This window comes from Malania oleifera, chromosome 11 (assembly GCF_029873635.1).
Source record: "Malania oleifera isolate guangnan ecotype guangnan chromosome 11, ASM2987363v1, whole genome shotgun sequence".
Lineage (NCBI taxonomy): Eukaryota > Viridiplantae > Streptophyta > Magnoliopsida > Santalales > Ximeniaceae > Malania > Malania oleifera.
Window position 1 is genome coordinate 6,730,718 of NC_080427.1, and position 22,381 is coordinate 6,753,098.

The following is a 22,381-nucleotide window of genomic DNA, read 5'->3' on the forward strand; positions in this document are numbered from 1 at the left end:
ATTAGGTAGACTTACCTCTTCAGCTAATTATGAAGTGAGGTAAGAGTTTTGGTATTATTAGTGGTGTTAAAAGAGACTTCCATAATGGAATGTTCGGAGTGCTATGGGGGTAGTAGAAAGCATCAAGTGGTGAAAGAGTGACTTCAGTAGTCTTAATTTAGGGGGGGGAGATTCTTTTCAGTTAAGAGCAACTGCGAGTGGGGTAGGGAACTTTGATGTCATTCGATTCTCTAGTGATAGATTAGGAGGTTCAAGAGTGACCAGGATGTTCGAGTCCTTTATTTGTGGTTGTGGGATTAGGGCTGTGCCTCGACTAATGTTCACTTTATTTGGGTGGCTTCGGGTGATAGGTTTGCATCATTTCATACCGATAGGTTTTTGTTCACCAACAATCAGGAACATTTTTTTTTGTAAGTAATAAGTTTATTGATAACAAAAATGAAGACCAATTACACAAGGAGTGTACATGGGGTAAACAAATCAAAAACAGAAATTACAAGAATCTAGTAAATCAAAAACAGAAGCAAATGATTGGTTTCGCAAAGCAGCCAACCAATCCATCAAAGTTGTAAAGAAAAATAGCTTCAGGTCCAAAAATGGATCTTTCCTCATCTTCAAAACACCTACTATTTCTCTCCCTCCAAAGATACCACAATAAACAATGAGGAACCATCAACCAAATAAACCCATTTCGATAACGACCAAAGCTGCCTTGCCAACATGCTAGAAGTCCCACTACAGATTGCGGCAAAACCCAGCTCACTCCAAACAAACCAAATATCATAACCCACAAGTCCATTGCAACTGGACAATGAATAAAAAGATGATCAACCATCTCATTATTACACTTGCACATGTAGCACCAATCCAATATCCAAACCTTTCTTTTTCGTAAATTGTCAATCGTTAAGCGTTTCCTTAAAGCAGCAGTCCAAACAAAAAAAGCTACTCTAGATGGAATTTTCTGCTTCCAAATACTTTTCCAAGGAAAGTCACAATCTTTGGAGCCCACTAAAATACCATAATAACCTTTAACCAAGAAGCCCTTCTCTCTATCAGATTTCCAGCACATCTTATCCTCACCAGACCCCTTCACTGAAGCACCATATATGGTATCCATAAAACCAGCCAAGGTCTCTAATTCTTGAAGATGCATACCCCTTAAGAAACTTACATCCCAAAACAAGACTCCATTATCAAACTTCATAAGCTCAGCCATGCTAGCTTCTTTATCTTGGCGAAATCTATACAAATCCGGATAGCTGACTGCACGAGACATCTCACCACACCAATGGTCTTGCCAAAATTTCACCTTAGACCCATTTCCAATATCATATAGAACGCGGCAAAGAAAAAAAAGACCATCCCCGACTAATTTTTTCCACAAGCCAACACCATGTGGACCATTAACAGGCCTAGTACACCAACCACCTGATTCACAGCCGTATTTCACCTCTATCACTTGCCTCCAAAGAGCAGCCTTCTCCATCCCAAATCTCCATAACCACTTCCCAAGCAAAGCTTCATTAAACTGTCTTACCTTCCTTATCCTCAAATCACCTGAAGAAATGGGATAGCAAACAGTATCCCATTTAACCAAATGGAATTTTGGTTCATCACCAATGGCACCCCATAAAAAATTCCTTTGAAGTTTCTCAATACAGTTAGTCACAGCAGCAGGAATAGGAAATAAAGATAGAAAGTAAGTAGGTAAATTAGATAGAGTGCTTTCAATTAATGTGACTCTACCTCCCTTAGATAAGTACAAACCCTTCGTTCTATCTTCTCCAAAATTGGGTTCCATATTGTCTTATTCTTGAATTTGGCTCCCAAAGGAAGACCCAAATATTTCATAGGAAGACTACCTTGTTTACAGCCAAGGACGTGCAAGAATAAATCAAAATTAAACACCGTACCAACAGGAACCAACTCTGACTTGCCCAAATTTATTTTTAAACCAGAGACCGCCTCAAACCACATAAGTATCACACGGAGAAACAAAATCTGATCCAGATCAGCGTCACAAAAAATTAGAGTGTTGTCCGCAAAGAGAAGATGAGACACCACCAAAGCTCTTCCCTCTATACATCCCACGCCAAAGCCTGATATGTGACCATCATGGACAGCTTTATCCAACATTCTCCCCAGGGCTTCCATAACCAAGACAAACAACAAAGGAGATAAGGGGTCACCTTGTCTCAACCCCCTAGAGCTCTCAAAAATCCACAAGGAGTGCCATTTATCAGAATGGAGAAACGAACTGTAGATATACAAAAAGAAAATCCACCGCCTCCATTTTGCAGAGAACCCACCCCGTTCTAGTAACTGCATAAGAAAACCCCAATTTACATGATCAAAAGGCTTCTTAACATCTAATTTGCAAAGAAGCCCTGGCATCCCATTTTTTAATCTACTATCAAGGCATTCATTAGCAATAAGTACAGGGTCAAGAATCTGCCTGTTCCTCACAAAAGCATTCTGGGAAGTTGAAATTATATCTTCCATAACTGTGCGAAGTCTGGTGGCTAAGACCTTAGCAATGATCTCATAACACCCCCCCCCCCCCCAAAACAAGACTAATAGGGATAAAATCCTTTACTTCAATTGCTTCATTTTTTTTTTTAGGGATGAGAGTGATGAAAGTAGCATTCAGGCTTTTCTCAAACTGGCCTTTATCAAAAAAATTATGGAACACAGCCATAAGATCAGGTTTGAGAATCCCCCAACAAGCTTGGATGAAAGCCATTGTAAATCCACCTGATCCAGGCGATTTATCACCATTAAAATTTTGTATGACATCAAAAATTTCCGCCTCCTCAAATGGTCTATCCAGCCAATCTGCATTATCACTGGATATTCTTGGAAATACCAAGACTTATGGGAATGATCGACTAACTTGTTGCTCAGAGTATAAATTCATGAAAAATTGAGTGATGCAATCAGCAATCATACCTTGATCGGAATACAAGGCACCATCAACCACAAGGCTCTCAATACCATTATTTCTTCTATTAGAATTAGCCATTCTATGGAAAAATTAGGTATTTGCATCCCCCTCCTTCAAATGTAGCACCCTAGGCTTCTGTCTCCAACTAATCTCTTCTAAAAGAGTGAGCTTTTCAATATCAGTGCGGAGAGTAGCTTGTTCTAACAATCAGGAACATATGTTTCCAAATGTAGTACAAGAGGTTTTAGTTAGGCTTGTTTCAGATTACTATACTGTGTTGCTGGATGTCAATCCCGTTCAATGGAGCCCTTTTAGATTTGAAAATATGTGGTCGAAGCACCCTACCTTTCGGGATTGCATTAAGACTTGCGGGAGTGAAGATTGCACAAATGAGTGGGAAGGTTTTAAATTTTTGAAAAGATTGAAGTTTGTGAAAAACAATTTGGAAGTGCGGAATAAACAGATTTTTTATAATATAAAAGCACAGAAGAAGGGTGATCTTGATGAGATTTGAGTGTTTGGAAAGATTGTTGTTTGGCTAGAGAAGAGAATAGGGCTAGAATGGTTTGCCTTGGTAATAATTTGGAGATTATACTTTTCACAAAAGTAGGAGGCAGAATTCGAGCATAAAGTGCATGAAAGAGGGGGACTTTAACTCTATGCTGTTCCATAAGGTAGCTACTGGGAGGAGAAGGAAATCATCATCAAGGAGTTGGAGATATTCACGATGTGTGGTGAGACTTGAGAGATCATGGACAGATTGGGAAGGGGATTTTGGATTTATATAGGAAGCTGTATACTGAGAGTTTTCAGCACAGGCTGCTGGTGGAGGATTTGATTGGAAGCCCAATTGATAAGCACCTAGCTGTCTGCTTAGATCAACCTTCTGGTTAGAGGAAGTTAGGAGCACTGTTTGGGCTGAAAAGAAGGGATCAGGCCCCAGGCCCTGATGGTTTAATGATACCTTTCTTCCAGGATAGATGGGAGGTGATTCAAGAGGATATATGAGTTTTTTTTCATGAGTTCCATCAGAATGGGGTGGCAGGGAAGAGCGCCAACTCTACTTTTCTTGCTCTTGTTCCCCAAGAAGGAGCATTCTAGGAGGGTTAGGGACTACAGACCTGTTTGGTTGCTCGATTTTGCAAAATTTAGCAATATTTGGACTAAGGTGTTCAGGAGCACTATTACTTTGGAGCAGGTGGCCTTAATTAATGATAGACAGATTTTAGATGCAACTTTGGTTGCTAATTAGGTGGTTGAGGATGTTAGGAGGGGATGGAGGTGGCGAATTGGGGTTTATTAGATAAGGCTATGGCTAAGAAGGGTTTTGGTTTTAACTAGGAGAGAATAAATTTAAGGTGTTTATCTACAGTGAATATGTGCATTATTGTAAAAGTCAACCTAGAGATTGGTTCAAGACTCTCAGGGGTTAAGACAAGGGGGACCTCTTTCTCCTTTCTCGTTTATTGTAGTGGTCGATGTGTTTGAGTAGTAGGTTGGCTTAAATGTAATTCGTGGTTTTGGGGTAGGCAGGGAGGAGGTTGTAGTGTCTCAAATTCCCACCTTCAGTTTGCAGATGTTACCATGCTTTTCTTGAAGACGGCATTGTGAAATTTCTGAAAGCTTTTAACTTACTCAATTTTCAAGAGAACTTTGGGGTTGAAGATTAACATGCCTAAGAGTGGGGTAGCTGGTATTAAGATGAACTAAAGGGCTTTGTTGTGTCAGCAGGTTATACAACTTCAGATTAGCTTTTGACTTATTTGGATCTCCCTCTTGGTGGTAATGCTAGCTCTCCTGCTTTTTGAGATCCTAAAGCAGAGAGAGTGGATAGAAGGTTAGATGAATTGAAGAGGGCTTATTTATCCCTAGAGGCAGTAATAACCTTGTTAGTACAGTTCCTTCTAATTGTCCTATTTAATTTCTTTCACCTTTTAAAGTTCCTCCGAGTGTGGCAATTGCCCCAGAGAGGTTACAAAAGATTTTGTGATTGGGCCAGGAGATAAGAGAGATCATCTTGTTAGTTGGGATCAGAGAGTCTGAAGGGGTTTGGGTTTGGAGTTTGGACCTTGGTAATATGGCGTTCAAGAATATATCTTTAGTTGGAAAATGGTTATGGATGCCATCATAACCTTGTTAGCACAGTTCCTTCTAATTGTCCTATTTATTTTCTTTCACCTTATAGAGTTCCTGCGAGTGTGGTAATTGCCCTGGATGCTTGCAAGAGATTTTGTGTTCGGGAACAGGACATAAGAAGATAGACATAAGAAGAGAGCTCATCATGTTATTTGGGATCAGAAAGTCTGAGGGGGATTTGGACCCCGGTAATATGGTGTTCAAGAATATCTTTAGTTGGAAATCAGTTATGGAGATTCCAAAAGATAACTCTTTATGACACAAGGTTTTTACTTATTATATAGCATGCATTGGAATGGGTGGGATATCAGAGGAAGTAGTAATGCTTCTCATGCGAGCTCATAGAAGTAAATTTCACAGGTTGCTCATTTCTTTTATCCTCTTACCAAGGCCCAGAGTTGGTGATGGGAATATCCATAGGTTTTGGGAGGATATTTTGGTTGCTCATTTGAATCGTTGGTTCATTGCCTTTATAAATTATCTTAAGTTCATGATGCTTCAATTAATTCCTTTAATTCTTTTGAAGGGGGTTTAATGGTTATCTTTCTTGGGATTTTCATTTCTTCAAGAATCTCAATTAAAGAGGGGCTGATGAGCTCACTATTTCTATTAAGTTTTGCGTCTTTCGCTCCTCAAATGAGAAATGACTAAGAATTTGGACTGAGAATGTGTCTAGCTCTTTGTGAAATTTTTATTCTCATTTTGTTGAAAACTTCTAGCTAGTTCTTTTCTTTTGAATAATGTTATTTGGAAAGAAGCTAAGGACCTGTGCATTTCAATACAATATTATATTACATCTTATCCAAATCCAATATAAATCCAAATCCAAGGTCATTCCAAAATCCAAACATATGGTATAGAAAATTAGAAATCTAGTAAACAATCGAAAGATGTTTCCCAATTTTCCTGAACAAATTTATAAAATTGGAAAACAAGGTGCCATTTTTGTAATAATTTGAAAAACTGGAAATGAAAGATAAAACTTTTTCCACAAGTGAGCAGTTACAAATCTTGGAGAACTGAAAATCAGCTCACATTAAGTGGTAAATGAAAAAGATCAACGGGAATTGGCCGTTTGTGTTCAACAGAGACTAGAATAGATTTATGCCCATAAACCTATTCACAAAAATATTATAAGTAAACTCGATGGTAGTCGATAGACTCAATACGAAGTCCACTCGATGGTAGTCTATAGACTCAATACGAAGTCCCATGTGACCTATTTTTTTCCTACAACACCATAAGAAAATACCTAAACTACGGTTAACCACCATGATTTGACCATCAATTAGGGGTTAAAAGTAAATGAAACATCAAGATAGGACCACACAACTTCCAAAGCATCTTCCAAAAAGTAACTAATGGAATAAGATGTGTCATTTTAGAGAGCCTATCAACTACGAACATAATGGAATCACAAAAACCTATTCACAAAAATATTATAAGTAAACTCAATGGTAGTCAATAGACTCAATACGAAGTCCATGTGACCTATTTTTTTTTTCCTACAACACCCTAAGAAAATACCCAAACTACATAGCTTGACCATCAATTAGGGGTTAAAAGTAAATGAAAACATCAAGATAGCACCACACAACTTCCAAAGCATCTTCCAATGGAATAAGATGTGCCATTTAAGAGAGCCTATCAACTACGAACAAAACGGAATCATGATTGCAGGTTGTTTTATCCAACGTAAAACAAAATACATGTCTTTCAAAGGTATGCATGGCAAACAACAAACTGTAGAGTGAGAGTCTAGTATTTTTTTCTCTTGGTTTTTATGACAAATTCAGTAATAGATATTATCCTACCAATATCTTGCTTTAAGGCCAATAAATACACATTCTTAACGATGCCAATGGTCTTATACCTACCTAAATGGCCAGATAAACCACCTGCATACAACTCCCAAACTAAGAAATCTATATATTAAGTGTGAGGAACACATAGCCTAATGCTCATAAATATGTAAACCTCATGGATAATTCCTATGGCTACCACCACTCACCACTTGAAAGATGATCCCAAAATAAGGGCAAATCAGATACTAGTCCATAAATCTTTCAAATCCAACATCAGCAGCCATCACATGAACTCAAGGCCATCAGCAATCTTATTTCTCAACACCTGAACGATACTTGACAACAAGGGCGCACTCATCCAAGAATTCTACCCACCGAGCATACCTAGCTTTCAATTTCTTATGTGAAACCAAATATTGCATTTCTTAGTGGTCAGAATAGTACAAACTGGTAAAAGTATTTAACATTTTACATTTAAGAATTTTCCGCAGCTTACTCAATGAACAAACAATAGTGAATATTTCAACCAAAAATAATTTGAGCAAAATTGTCTTCTACAATCAACCAATGTAAAATGTGAAATGAAGAAAACATGTGCAGCAGAGAAAGAGAGCACAAATTAGTGGCAGCTTAAAATAATACAGCTCACAATTGATTTAAAAAATCTTGTCAGGATCTCAGGTTAAAAATAAAATTCTTTGACGGGCCAGAGTTAGCCTGGGGTTATTTTTGTAATTTCTGTTGTTTTATATTTAGTGTTTCTTAATTGCCAATAAATATATTAATTTTGATGTTTAATAAAATTTGGGTTTTACTCTCCCCGCACTTCCCCTTCTTCCTTCCCTTCCCTCTCCTCCCTTCTTTTCTCCTCTATTTCTCTCTCTTATTTCTCTTTCTTCTCCCCTTCCATCATATCCAACATCACCCTAAGTTCCTAGACTTCAGCCTCTTATAAAAGTAGCCATACTAGATTGAGCTCATACTAGATTTTTTTTTTTTTGACTTCTTTGATGGAAGATTTTGCCTAGTCTTGGATTCCTAGGATGGTATCTTTGTGGGCTTGATCTTAATCTCTTAGGTGGTGTTTGGTAATTGGGAATTAACTCTAAGAATTGGAATCAAAATGGTTGATTCCCCTTCCTAACGTTTGCTTTACGGTAATTTTATTCCGATTCCCATTCCATGCAGGAATGGGATTCCCCCTTTTACTTACATTTTGAGGGAAGGTATGTGTCTTTTTCAAACCTCACAAGAGGTATGTGGCATTTCTAAAACCTCAAGGGAGGTTAATGGAATTTTTGAAACCTCGGGGGAGGTCCTTGTCTGTTTGCCAAACCTCAGGGAAGGTCAGTAAATTTTGCCCTTTTAGTTATTGTGGGGTTTATTTTGGTATTCAAGTACTTTGGATTATTTTATAAGTTTGTATAATTTTGGGGTTATTTTTTAATTTTGAATGTTTTATCTCCACAGTTTTTTTAATTTCCTATCGATATATTAATTTTGATGATTAATTGAATTTTGAGTGAATTTGGACATTTACACACACACACTCTCTCTCTCTCTCTCTCTCTCTCTCACATCTTCCCCTTCTTCCACCTTCCATTCTCTCTCATTCATTCCTTTCTCCTTCATTTCTCTCTCTTCTTTCTCTTTCTTGTCCTTTGTTCATTCTGTCCACATCACCTAATTTCTTAGAATTGATCCTCTAATAAAATTGCTTAAATAGCAGCACAAGTAGAACTCCATCATACAATTTTGCATAAATACGATAATTTATAGAACAACACTGCCTAAGTCAAATATTGATGGGCTAGAAAATATAAATTTAAATGTTTCATATGGGAATCGAACACTAATATTCATGGTAGGACTGGGGGATCAATTGGTTTTGGACATCAATGACTTGTTGATGCAATTAAAAGAGAGAGGCTTCCTGTAATTTCTTGAAATCAAAGAAAAACAATACACACACATGGAAAAAAAAATTGTATATTCATTTCAATCTAAAAGTTTGTATCTCAATAACAAAGGTATTTCACCACAAATACATACTTTGAAGTGCCTGGCGGTATGCTTGGATAAAAGCCCTTCCTAGTATTGCGGAACCCATCACAATCAAGTTGGCAAGAATTTTTGCAGCCTGTAACAATCAACAACATATTGTAAGCTGTACATCCAACAACATAATTACCAAAACCAACCATCAGACCTACGCACTGACATTGTAAACTGTTAAATTGGATGTTTTAGAAGCAAGGAGGAGGAGTGGTAGCAGAAGCAGGCGTGGGGGCATGAGTGGGACAGGGATGGGGTTGGAAGAGACTCAAATTAGAAGTTGCTAAGGTTTGGGCCATCTAAGAATCATCTACTAAATTTTCACTACAATTCAGTAGAAATCAAAAGTTCAATAGAGAAACTATGAACGGAAGTTGCTTTCAGTGCATTTTAGAAAGGGGCTCAACCTACACCATCTTCATTCTTGAACTAATTTCCATCCATTCACAGTGTTCATTGATTGACTTTTATAGAAGATTAAAAGCAAGTGTGATATTCGATGAAGCTTTAAAAACCAGCTTTGGAAGTTAAATGAGTAAGAATCTCTACGCTCTCTGACGTTCGATCCTGCAGAATTATTTGTTGCTGATTTCTCTTCTAATGATCCTACTGTTTCAAGATGCACAAATCTAATTGATCTGCTAAATATTTCTTTTTCTTCTGTGGACACATATGACAAACCTCAGGAAGCAAAAACTGGATTTAAAGGAAAGGGATTGGGTTCTTCATAACAAACCCTGGTATATTAGTAACAAGCCAAGGTTTTTGCATCTTTGGAGTCCTAAAGAAGTTAAAGAACTTATATGAAAAAAATTCCTAATTGAAAGGTTGTGGATGATAAGATTACCATTCCATCCAAATTTGTCATTGTTGTTGTTATTGCTAATTCTTCTGCTGGTCCACAGGTTTTGAATATTCTCCACATGAAGATACTAATGAGAAAGATTCTAATTAGAGACCTAAAACAATAATTCTTGGGTGATGACTTAAAGATTAGCTCAATGTCTAACAAAAGCTCAAGAGACTCGTAAAGGAAGAAAACCTAAAAATAGCCCAGTGATCTATGTTAAGCATGTCATGCTACAGTATTAGAGGATTGAAGGATCCCCAAAAGCAAAGTGCAGCTAGGAAGATTTATAAAAACAAAGCTATCAGTTCTATGGGACTCTAGGAAGCCAGAATCCAGAGTAACAATCCCTCTAGAATATCACAAAATGTTTTCTAAAAAAGTGGGTCTTCTTGAATATCCCTTCATTCCCTATTTGGTCTTTATACATTCCAGAAATATATACGCTCCGTGATCATAACAAAAAGTGGTGTCTTGGTCAGAGCAAGCCATCATATTCTGTTACCAGACATAACTGGGAAAAGCCCATCAGAAACTAGAGTTAGAATGCCTCATTTCGTTTTGTTCCCATTCTTCATTTCCTTCTCGAATCCAAGGGGGATTTCTCATATTTAGGATCTCTCTGCAACTCAAAAGCTCTTCTATTGGGTTCAATTTGATTCAAATATTTGGAAGATTACAGATGTTTATGCTAATATATAACTGTGAAAGCTGAAGATATATTTTAGAATCTCTCTGCAACTCAAAAGCTATTATAGGAAGAGCTTGGGTTCGATGATTTGGAAGCTTATAGATGTTTGTGTTAATATATAACTATGAAAGCTGAAGATATATTTTTGGTAGAAGCTTTTTGGATTTCAGTGTTCTATACAACAACAAACCTTAAGTCCCACTAGGTGGGGTCGGCTACAAGACCCTTTTTTCTCCAATTCACCCGAATAAGAGCATTTTCCTCTACTAGATTAAGGGTTATTAAATCCTTCCTCATTACCTCATTTCAAGTTATTTTAGGCCTACTCCAACTCCTTTTCATGCCAGAAACAATAACTAACTCACTCTTACTCACAATTGTAGTACTAGGCCTGCATTTCAAATGCCCAAACCATCTAAGTTGTCCCTCAATTATCTTGTCTTCGACTGGTGCTACGCCTAAATTATTGCATACATGCTTGTTCCTTAGTTTATCTTTTAATGTTATATCACTCATTCACTTTAACATTCGCATTTTGAAAACTTTTACTTTTTATACATGTTATTTTTTAGTTTCCAACATTGTGAACCATAAAGCACAGCCAGCCTTTCTCGCAAACTTTCCTTTTAATTTTAAGCTTATTCCACAATCACACAATACACCTAACGCACTCCTCCATTTTACTCAGCCTGCTTTAATTATGTGTATTACATCTTCTTCAATTTCCCCGTCTACTTGCATAAAAGATTCAAGATATCAAAATCTATTAGTGCTAATAATTTATTGATTATCAAGCTTAATCTTCTCCGCTATTCCTCATGTTAAAAAAATTACATTTCATATATTCTGTCTTATTCCTACTTATCCTAAAACATTTGGACTCTAATGCGGTTCTCCAAAGTTCCAACTTAGATTCCACTCAGTTCCTACTTCCATCAATCAACACAATATCATTTGTAAACAACATACACCAAGGGATCTCGTTTTGAATATCCATGGTAAGTTCATCAATCACTAAAGTAAAAAGATAAGGACTCAAACTAGAATCTTGATGTACACTTATTGTGATTGAAAAATCTCTAGATTCCTCTCTTACAATTCTAATATTGGTCACTACTCTGTCATCCATATCCATAATAACCTCTGTATATGTAGTGCAAGCCCCCTTCTTTTCTAAAACCCACCAAAAAACTTCCCTACGTACTCTATCATATGCTTTCTCTAGATCAATAAAAACCATATGCAAGTCCCTCTTCCTTTCCCTAAACTTTCTATTAATCTTCTTAAAAGATAAATATCTTCTATTGTTGATCTCTCAGTCTCTAAAATCCTCATTTCTAGTCTTATTCTTCGTTCAACTACCCTTTTCCCATAATTTCATTATATGACTCATAATCTTGATTCCATGATAGTTATTACAATTTTAAATATAACATTTGTTTTTGTATAAAGGTATTAATGTGCTTCTCCTCCATTCTTCCGGCATTTTCCTGGTTTCTACAATAATGTTGAAAAAATTAGTCAACCAAATATTTTCTTTATCCCTCAAACAATTCCAAACTTCAATTGGTATGGTTAACCGATCCTATAAATTTCCAAATTTTCATTTTTTTAACGTCATCTTAACTCAAGGACTCAAGATTTTATATTAGACAAGTTAGAGATTTTATTGTTTTATGCATTTAATAATGTTTCCAATAAGAAAACTCTCCAATCTCCACTTCATCAATTTGCTCTGCATATTGGTTCTTCTCAGTTCTACTTGGATAGTATGAGAGACTCTTAACACTGTTGGATCAAGCAGTTAACGCAACAATGTAATTTCAAATATTAGTATGCACGATTATGCTGATTTCAATGCACTTTTGCCTCAAAAGTGATCTTGATGATTCCCCATTTATTGGTACTTTTTTATTGCAATAAGAGAGATGATGGGTTCATTGCAAGGAAATTGGACAATTAACACAACCTATACCATCAGGGTTTCTCTATCTTTTCTCATCTGTTGAATTTCTATCACCGGAATTATCTGATTATTGTCCCGTGATCATCTAGTTGAAAGGTAGCATTGATTCTGTAAATAAAAAAAACCCACTTTAAATTTCTGAACTGTTTGGTTGAGCATCTAGATTCTTTCCATTGGTTGAGAGAGTTTGGAACCCTAGAATTATAGCTTTTCTAGGCCAGCACATAACTGGTTCAATCTTGTTAGGATCCATCATTAGTCCTTAAGTGGAAACAACATAACCAAAGAAAACCAGGCTGTTAGGTAAAAATTTATACTTCTTTCAAGTTAGCACACAATCTCTAATCTCCTAGGTTTATGGTCAAGATGTTCCTTCCATAAATACCACCTCTTGTTTTAAAAGCTGTCTTCCATTCATCTCCCAATCTCACTCTAATTTGATTATAACCACTTCAGAGATCAGTCTTTGAAAAAGTGGTAACACCATGTAGTTGATCTAGGAAATGATCAAGGCGAGAAATAGGAAAGCGATAACCAATAGAAATATAAAACATTGCTCTATTATCTATGCACATTTGCCAAGATCCATCCTTTTTGGGCACAAAAAGAGCTGGTACAGTGCATGGAACCTTACTTTCTCTCACCAAACCCTTTAGCATAAGCTCATCTACTTACTTCTATAATTTTTCATGCTCTTTCGGACTCATTCTATAGGCTGCCTTGTTGGGAAGCATAGAACCAAGAATGAAATCAATGCAACGTTGAATGCTCACACTGGAGGAAAACCTGGAGGCATATATTCAAGAACAACATAATTGAAACTCACCAAGTAAAGATTGAACTTCAAACGGCAACTCACTTCGGCATTTTCATCAAAAACAACAAGAGCGTATGTCATTTCAAAACTACCCAAAAACTTTTCTAATTAAAAACAAGTAATCAAATTAATTTCCGAACCTTTAAAAAGATTTGGAAATGATCTCAAGTCTAGAAGGGCCCAAGACAATCTTCATACCATCTTCTACAAAAGAATAAGTATATTTGTAACCATCATGATAACCTCTTCTATCATACTGCATGGACAGCCAAGCAACAAATGACATACATCCATAGGTTAACATCACACTAAATCTAATCATAGTACTTCTTACCAATTGAAAATGAAACACGATAGATTCTGTTTACCAATTCAAAATGAAACCCTTTAGCATAAGCTCGTCTACTTGCTTCTGTAATTTTTCTATGCTCCTTCGAAACTCATTCTATAGGCTACCTTGTTGGGAAGCCTAGAACCAGGAATGAAATCAATGCAATGTTGAATAATCACGTTGGAGGAAGACCTGGAGGCATATCTTCAAGAACAACATACTTGAAACTCATCAAGTAAAGATTGAATTTCGAGTAGCAACTCACTTCAGCATTTTCTTCAAAAAACAGCAAGAGCATGTGCCATTTCAAAACTACCCAAAAGCTTTTCTTGTTCAAAACAAGTAATCAAATTAATTTCCAAACTCTTAAAAGATTTGGAAATGATCTCAGGTTTAGAAGGGTCCAAGACAAAAAAATTAGTATATTTGTAACAATCATGATAACCTCTGCTATCACTGCATGGACAGCCAAGCAACAAATGACATGCATCCATAGGTTAACATCACACTAAATCTAATCATAGTGCTTCTTACCAATTGAAAATGAAACAAGACAGCTTCCGTTTACCTTTAGTTTGAGCCCTATCCAACCACCTCAATTTGTAAGGATGAGGATGTGCATCCGTTTCAAGCAGCAACTTGTCTACCATTTATGTGGACACAACATTAGCACAAGCTCAACTCCCAATAATAACATCAAAAGCTTTCCTGTTAGAACTACATCCTATGTGAAAAATGTTGCAACAAAACCAATCTTCATCTTCTTCATGGGCAGCACTCAAAACTCCTTTGAATGGCGAGCAAATCTCCTTGGTCAGATTAACTTCTTCTTCCTTATCAGAGCAAATCAGCAAGCAATCTCCATCTTCTATCTCTTCTTCTATACACAGAAAATTTTGCAATTTGGACAATCAGAAGCAATATGTCCATACACTTGACACTTAAAAAACAATTTTTTTTCAGCTAGCATTTGATGAACTAGCTGCCTTAGGAAAAGTCCCATCATGTCTTCTTTCTGGTGCCTTGGAAGAAAAGGATTTAGTTGATGTATTAGGCTTTGACATGGATGCACTCCTTTTGTTCGAAGAGCTCACCCTGATGCCAAATTTGAGACCACCTTCAAACTCTAGTTTGTTGTTTTTTAATTATCAACGCAAGCTTCCTCACATCATTAGAACTCCAATAAGGGGGTAAACTAACCATTTCATGATCTCCTTCTTCAACCCACCAGCAAGCTATCATTTGTTCTTCAAGTTCAACTATGTCACGCTTGAACATCAGCTGCCCAACTTCCATGGTGCACTCCTGCACAAGTAGATCTCTTTGATTTGACTCAGATTATCAAATTTTAGAAAAGTTTCTTGCCAACAATGTTCCATCAAGAATCTCCTATTTAGCTAGCTTTTCATTATGTCCCATGACTTGATCTTGTTTCTTCCTTCACATGATCTTTGCTTCTTGAGATTTTCCCACCATAAAGAAGCATATTTTTTGAGTTCTACAACAACTAGATTCACTTTGCATTTGTCTTGAGTACTTATTAACATGAAAGACCCTCTCAACAATTTGAATCCAATCAGTGAAATCATCAGGTTGCTTCTCCCTTCAAATTCTGAAATATCAACTTTCACATCAAATCTCTAGAAAACTTTCCATTGTTTCTTCTAAAGTGATGAAAGAAGAGTTGCTACTAGAGACACGATCTAGAACATGATTGAAAGGGTTAACATCACCATCATCATTGCTAGAATCATTTTCAGAACTAATTTCATCACCAACACGATTCTCATAACATTCAACATGTTGCTGGAGTTCCTGGATTTTCCTTCTCATTTCATCCATTTCAAAATCACGAATGTCTCTCTCATGTTGTCCTTGCACATAACAACCGCAAATGATCATAAGAAGCATGCTCTAACACCAGCTGATACCCAGTTAATAGAAATGAGGAGCTAGCAGACCACACACACTAGATAGCTTCCTCATCGCTTGATGGAATCCACCAAAGAGATGCAGAAACATGAAAACTAACCACTCTAAAGATATAGATAACAAATAACTCACCCTTTAGAGATAAAGAGTTTAAAAGATAAGAAAGGAGATACAGAACAGAAGAGAAAACAAGGCAATGCCAAGTCTCCAATTTCAATTCAAAAATACACACTCATCTACTAATGCATGCCTTGACATGCTTATAGACTTGGAAAAGCCCTCCATGCATAGGAAAATGCTACTTAACGTTTTCTTAAATAGGGAATACAAACAGACAAATAATAAGCTTAAACTGATAAGACTGCATACTAACGTTCAGATGAACATATTTTCTACAAGAGAACTCCAATTACTGTGTAATTTAATCTACTAAAAAGAGCACTTCTTCAACTTTATTTCCATAGGTGATCTGCATATTTTGAAGCACTAGAACCTTTTCAAAATCAGGCTCAAATTTTGGCCAAAACCTTCACAACTTCAAGAATTAACATTGTTTGCATTATTAAGTCACCTTCCCGCAGACCAATTTCACTTGAACTTGTTGAACACACCTCTGTATCCTTATATGAGTCCATCCGTCTCCTAGGTTGCTTATTTGCTCTTTCCTTTTACCCCTCTCAAGGTTTCTAGTGGTAATATGTCTCAGCTTCAGGAAGATATGTGGGTGGGTGGGCTTCTTTGTAAATTTCAGGGCCTCACCTTTTTAGGCCGTCATCCATTCATAATGGTACCATCACATTCTTTTATTCTTTGGAAGGGAGCTCTCTTTCTTGGGAAATTTTTATAAAATTTTAATGGAAAAGAGGTTCATGAGCAAGCTATTTTGTTGAAAGTTTTTTATTCTTTTGTTGTTTTTCAATCATGGTGTGACTTACATATTTGGTCAAGGGATACTTTCAGCTTCTTTTCCTATAAATCTTTCTTTCTTTTCTTCACTTTTATAAGTGCTTTTAGATTCTCATAGTAGAAATTCTCATCATCCAATATTTCTCTCTTTTTTTCATTATTGAACTTCTTTTGCTATGCAAGAAATAATAATATGATAACCCATACTCTGTCAAAAAACTGGCTACTGAAACACATAGAAGTGCTGCCTTGCCCCCAACACAAGATCTTCCAAAAATATAATAATAAAAATAAAGCTGAAAAAAGACCAGGAGATAAAAATCTTTTAAAACAAAAAAATTTATAAACTAAAATTAATTATTACACACCTTAAAACATGATATATGAGAAAAGGAGAAAAAAATATAGGCACACATACCATCCCTTAAGACCAAGTTTTTTTTTTTTTTCAACTGATCAGCTGAAGGCACCAGATACAGCAATTAAGAATTGAGAAACCTACAATAATACAGACCAACATAAGTAAATACATCCTTTAATAAAAAAAAATCAGTTCTCTGAAGTGGCTGAAAAATATGAAACTTATTTAAACAACCCATACAAATAGAAAAAATTAAACCAAATTACTCTAGAAAGGAATTAAAACTAATTGCGATGGATCAACTTGTTCAATGGACAATTGTGTTTCAATGAAGCATCAGAATAACAGAACAAAAAGTCTAACCATATGCCAAATAATATGCCAAAATTCAACTCAGTATGCCTCATCTATTAGTTCAAAAATCTAAGCATATGAACCACAATTCAGTCAAATTAGAGATTCTTCCAAGGTAATGATATACTAACGCAATGAAATATTTCACCCTTTTTTTGCTCTCTGAACATTATTTTATTTTTTGAGCTTGAGTTGTTTCATCTTCCCAAACCATGATATCCTCATATTATGTTTGCATCAACTATATACACACACGTGTATATAAATAAATACATATATGTGCATATATATATATATATATATATATATATATATATATATAGTGTGCCACGTCTTAGAACTAAATTATTTTAAACCTTATAGATTTATTTGGGAACTTCAAAAGGTTCAACTACAGGATGGGTCCTCTAACTGAATGGAAGACTATTTTTTTTTTTGGATAGTAAAGAATTACATTGATAGAATAAGAATATAGTCTAGCAAAAAAAATAGAATAAGAATATACAGCCAGGAGAATAAGACATCTCCCTAACATAGTCCGGAAAATCCAAATAAAAAACACAAAGAAACAAACTTAAAACTAAAAAACAAGAGAGAAACAAACACAAACTAACATTCCAGGACATAACATCAATTACACTGAATATCATAAAAGCTCACCCCCTTAAAATACCCCTGCCCCACACACCAAATAGAAATCAAATAATGTAACTTTTCCCAAACCAGCAAGACGACTACTTCCCTAGAAAAATACACGCATTACCCTACATCCACAATAGTCAAAATACTGTAAAAAGGTCGAATAAGAATTTGGCACACCATGTTTCTTCCCACAACTGCAACATTTCTCTCCCAAAAAACTAAGGAGGTGTTTGGTTTGCATTTGAATTGAAATCAGAATTGGAATCAAAATGTAATGGAATTGAAAGTGGAATTGTATATTCCTACTTTTTTGGTTTGACATGGAAATGGAATGGAATAAAATATTGTCATTTGGTCTAGTCAAACATCGGAATTGGAATCAATCTAAATTTCTACTTCTCCCCCTATGCTGAAAAATTGGGGAAAAAAAAACATTTTTCCCCATTTTATCTAAGGTTCTAAACTATTTTCTTACCAATTTCACCCCTTCCTAAGAATAAACCACCAACCATTTTCCGTAATCTTCAGTAGCTAACAAACTAATGCATTCCCATTTGTGCTACCGTAGCTAGCATATATGGCAAATGTAGCACTAATTTCCTATATAAATTAAAACTGCATAATTGCAATTATTATTTTTTTAATGGCCAGGGAAAATTCGGTAGAATAATACCAATAAGTTTGAATTTATCCCCAAAATAAAGTTATGATAGATGCTCCACAACAACCTAATCAAACGCTTCATGAACAATATGGCTCAGCAACAACAGAGCTTAAGTAATAAATACGGTGGACAACATATAATATGGTGAAGTGACTAAGTCACAACACAAAGGAAAAAGATTAATTCAAAATATCATCATCAAGATACAATTCCAGTATAAAACATCTAAAATAAAGTGACTCAATTGCAACACAAAGGAACATGCTAATGCAAAATACCATTGTCATCAAAAAAACCAACAAGAAGACTTCCAGAAGAGAAGAATAAGATCCATGATATCCTACTAATATAGAAGACATAAAAACAACCCAAGTTCACTTGTTCCATATCAAACTCTAACGAATACAACTAGCTCCACAAATGTTTTTCTCGATTAGTCCAACGATGTATTGCTTTATGGTAAGCAGGACGAAAGAAAAATAGCAAAGCTCTATGTGGCTCATAAGCACAATAAATAAGCTTCAGTTATAATTTCTATTCTAGTTAGTCCATCCAATTGAAATACTCCTCTACCACCAACAATTTAGCCCTTCAGGAATGTACAACCACAACAAATATTACAGAACAATAACCAAAGAAGAAAAATAATCAACACAGGCTAGGCCAATTTTAGTACAACTAATAACTCTACTCTCTCTCTCTCTCTTTTTTTTTTTTTGCAAGGCAAGACCCCTACACTGAATATAAATTGAAATTTTAATTACTTTTAGACTAATCAATGCTGAACTCCAAAGGATACATTATGACTTAAGATTTCAAGTAGAGCAGGAGTCATTATAATGAACAGTGTTTGACATAGTGTAGACTAAATTTTCTATACAAGAAAATGACTAATTTAGATGCCACCTTTATAATTAATAGAAAAATATAAAGATTAAAAAGGACCACAAATGTTAGAGTTCAGGTAGAACAGGAGCCATTGTAATGAACACTATTTGAGATATTGTAGACTAAATTTGCTATACAAAAATATAGGAGAGTGCCTTCTAGGCTGAGTTTTAGGACAGTATTGTTGTAAGGTACAAACCCTTATTGATGCCTCCAAAAAAATATTACACGTTAAAATAACATTATGTAGAAGGGAAGCCTAGGCGCAATGGTAAAGTGGTTGCCATGTGACCCGGAGGTCGCGGGTTCGAGGTGTGGAACCAGCCTCTTGCAAAAATGTATGGTAAGGTTGCATACTACAGAACCATCATGGTCCACCCTTGCCCGGAACTGCATACGTGTGAGCTTTTGTGCACCAAGCTGCCCTTCAAATAACTTAATGTTAATCTAAATTAAAAATTGTTCCAACAACTCAGACCCTCAATCTGTAATTAACTTACATATATTGTACATAAAATTTCCTAACATTGCCGCCAGAAGCATTGGTACTACCAGTAGGAGCTCTGATTGCTATCCAAAGCATAGATACAATTATGGGAAACTAATCCAAACCACACATGCACAATGGTGGGCACCTTCCCTCTCCTTCACCGTCAACCCCTTCGCAAATGGGAACATGTGGGCCCGCACCCAGAAGTTAAAGAACGTCCCGCACAGCAGCAGTCTCCATTCAGACCCCATCATCTACAGCCCTGGGACCCATACTTTTTTTTAGTAGCTCATGCAACTACAAAGAGCAACATTGAAGGAGACCATGGGCTTTTCCCTAGGTTCTCAGCCCCCAAAAATTAAGAATATGAAAGGGCTGGGTAATGTCAGTATCCGTTTTAAGGAGAAAGCCTCTAATTAGGTCCTGTGTAAATTGAAGATGGTTAAAACAATAGAATGTCTAATGTTTTAAATTGAACACATCCAGAGGCATTGCCACCAAAAATGAATTGAAGAAAGTTCGAGATCAGCTTTATAAGGATTTTTTTTTTTTTTTTTTTTTGGTTTGGGTGGTTTGGGACCGGAGCAAACGGAAGTACCTAAATGATAATAAAAAAGCAGGAAAATTATAGAATTGTAGCTCTTAACATTTTATGGAATCGAAAAAAAAGTTTAGCCCTTGGAGAAAAAGGGCAAAAGAAAAAGTTTAGCCCTTACCCGTGCGTGAACCTCCGCCGGAGGCTAGAGATCCCCAACGACGAACCCTCCTCCTGCCGTCTCCCTCTCTCGTGCGCTGCGGCTGAAGGATCTCTCTCGGCTGGCGACGGTTCTCTCGGGTTGCAGGTCTCTCTCCGCAGGCGAAGGCTCTCGGTTCTGCAAGAAGTCTCCCTCCAAAAATGTTCTGAAGCTGCCAAGCCAAAAATGCTCTCCCTCCCAACAACGAACCCTCCTCCTGCCGTCTCCCTCTCTCGTGCGCTGTGGCTGAAGGATCTCTCTCGGCTGGCGACGTTTCTCTCGGGTTGTAGGTCTCTCCGCAGGCGAAGGCTCTCGGTTCTGCAAGAAGTCTCCCTCCAAAAATGTTCTGAAGCTGCCAAGCTAAAAATTAAAACCCACTCCCCCTCCGCCGCGGCTGTTTTTTTTCTATTTACAATTAATTACAGGTAAATTACATCAATGCCCCCATAACAAAAATGTCAACAAACAGCCGCTGGATCTCTAAAGAATGGACGGCCTGGATTCCTTCAAGCTTGACACCCCAACACGAAAGCACCAGGGTACTCTGTGACGGCCTATGATAAAGACGGAGACGAGTTCAGGCAGCTGGGCACGGCGGTGGCGGTTTGGTCAGCAGCCGGAATAGATACGGTTGCTTTCGTTTTGCGCAGCGACGTTTTCTAAAAGCCCTCGGTCCACACGTAGACTCCAGAGGCTTCACCTACGTTTCTTCTTCCTCGCCGAAAAAACGCAGGGTTCCTGCAACTTTTGCGGAACTAGCTAGGGGTTGTTCTTGCTCATATGATTTTGTTTTTCCTATTTTTTTAAGTGGTCTATTTTTTTGCACAACCTTAAAGAAAATTAAAAATTTTAATTCTATAATTTTTTTTTAATTCCTCAACCAACTACAGTAATTTTATGTTCAAACTTAATTTTTTTAAACGAAATCAATCATTTTACACAAAATTATAAATAACGCTCAAATCCATACAAATATAAATATAATTAAAATAAAAAATATTTATAATTTTTTAAAGATTTTGAAAAAATTTATTCATAATATATTTTTACCGTATAAAAATCTAGTTGATTGAGTTAATTGATCAATTAAGAGTGCAAGATAAACTTACAATCCAACTATATAACTGATTGAATAAGGATATTTAAAACAAAGTGTTCAATCAAACTATAAAGTAGAGAGAAGGATAAAAGTCACATGCTGATTTTATAGTGGTTTGGACCTTGACCTACATCCATTCCTCAAACAAACACGTCTGAACTTTTCATTAATTCTTGCGATATTATAATCTAGGACTGTTGTTGAACACCTGTCAACAACTATGTCGTAGCACAAGGGACAACATAGGCTTATGGGGTCAACACAACCCCAATATGACCCTTAGCGAAACATAGTGCCTCAATACTTTGGGAGCACAATCCCAACTAAAATTACACCCAATACCCAATGTTGAAGCACTCCAAGACACACATCCAAATCTAGGATAACGCCCAAGAAACTAACGACTTACTAGTAAACCTTTGAGGTCTTTTTCTAAGTTTCCTGAACAAGTTCTAAAATTCAAAAACCGTGAGTTTAGAGAACCTAGTAGAATGACTCAACCTATTAGATAGAATATAAAATAAAACTATTAAATTACAGCAGCAACAAAACAACCAAATTAATCAAATAGTAGTGTGAAACAATAACAAGAATTCTATGTCCTTGTGTGTTGTGTCCTCAATTTCAGTCATTCTTGGCTAGTATTTATAAAACAAGTGGTAAAAGTCCAACTTGCTCCTTCTCAATTATATAGTTAATGCTTGATTGCATTAGAG

At 36.3% G+C, this 22,381-nt stretch overlaps 1 protein-coding gene across 2 annotated transcripts in view; it reads right to left on the minus strand.

Annotated features, from left to right (window-relative positions):
• Window positions 1-21,355, minus strand: part of LOC131168304 (mitochondrial import inner membrane translocase subunit PAM16 like 2-like) — a 37,265-nt gene extending 15,910 nt beyond the window's left edge. The window contains exons 1-4 of one of the 2 annotated variants that reach the window (XM_058127632.1): window positions 20,549-21,355; window positions 16,852-16,931; window positions 13,405-13,468; window positions 8,941-9,028 (exon numbers count right to left, since the gene is read on the minus strand). In XM_058127632.1, coding sequence (XP_057983615.1) covers window positions 8,941-8,998 — 58 coding nt within the window. In that variant the 5' untranslated portion in view covers window positions 8,999-9,028; window positions 13,405-13,468; window positions 16,852-16,931; window positions 20,549-21,355. The remainder of the gene's footprint in view (window positions 1-8,940; window positions 9,029-13,404; window positions 13,469-16,851; window positions 16,932-20,548) is intronic. The other variant, XM_058127631.1, reaches the window with a different exon arrangement.
• Between the last annotated feature and the right edge of the window lie 1,026 nt (window positions 21,356-22,381).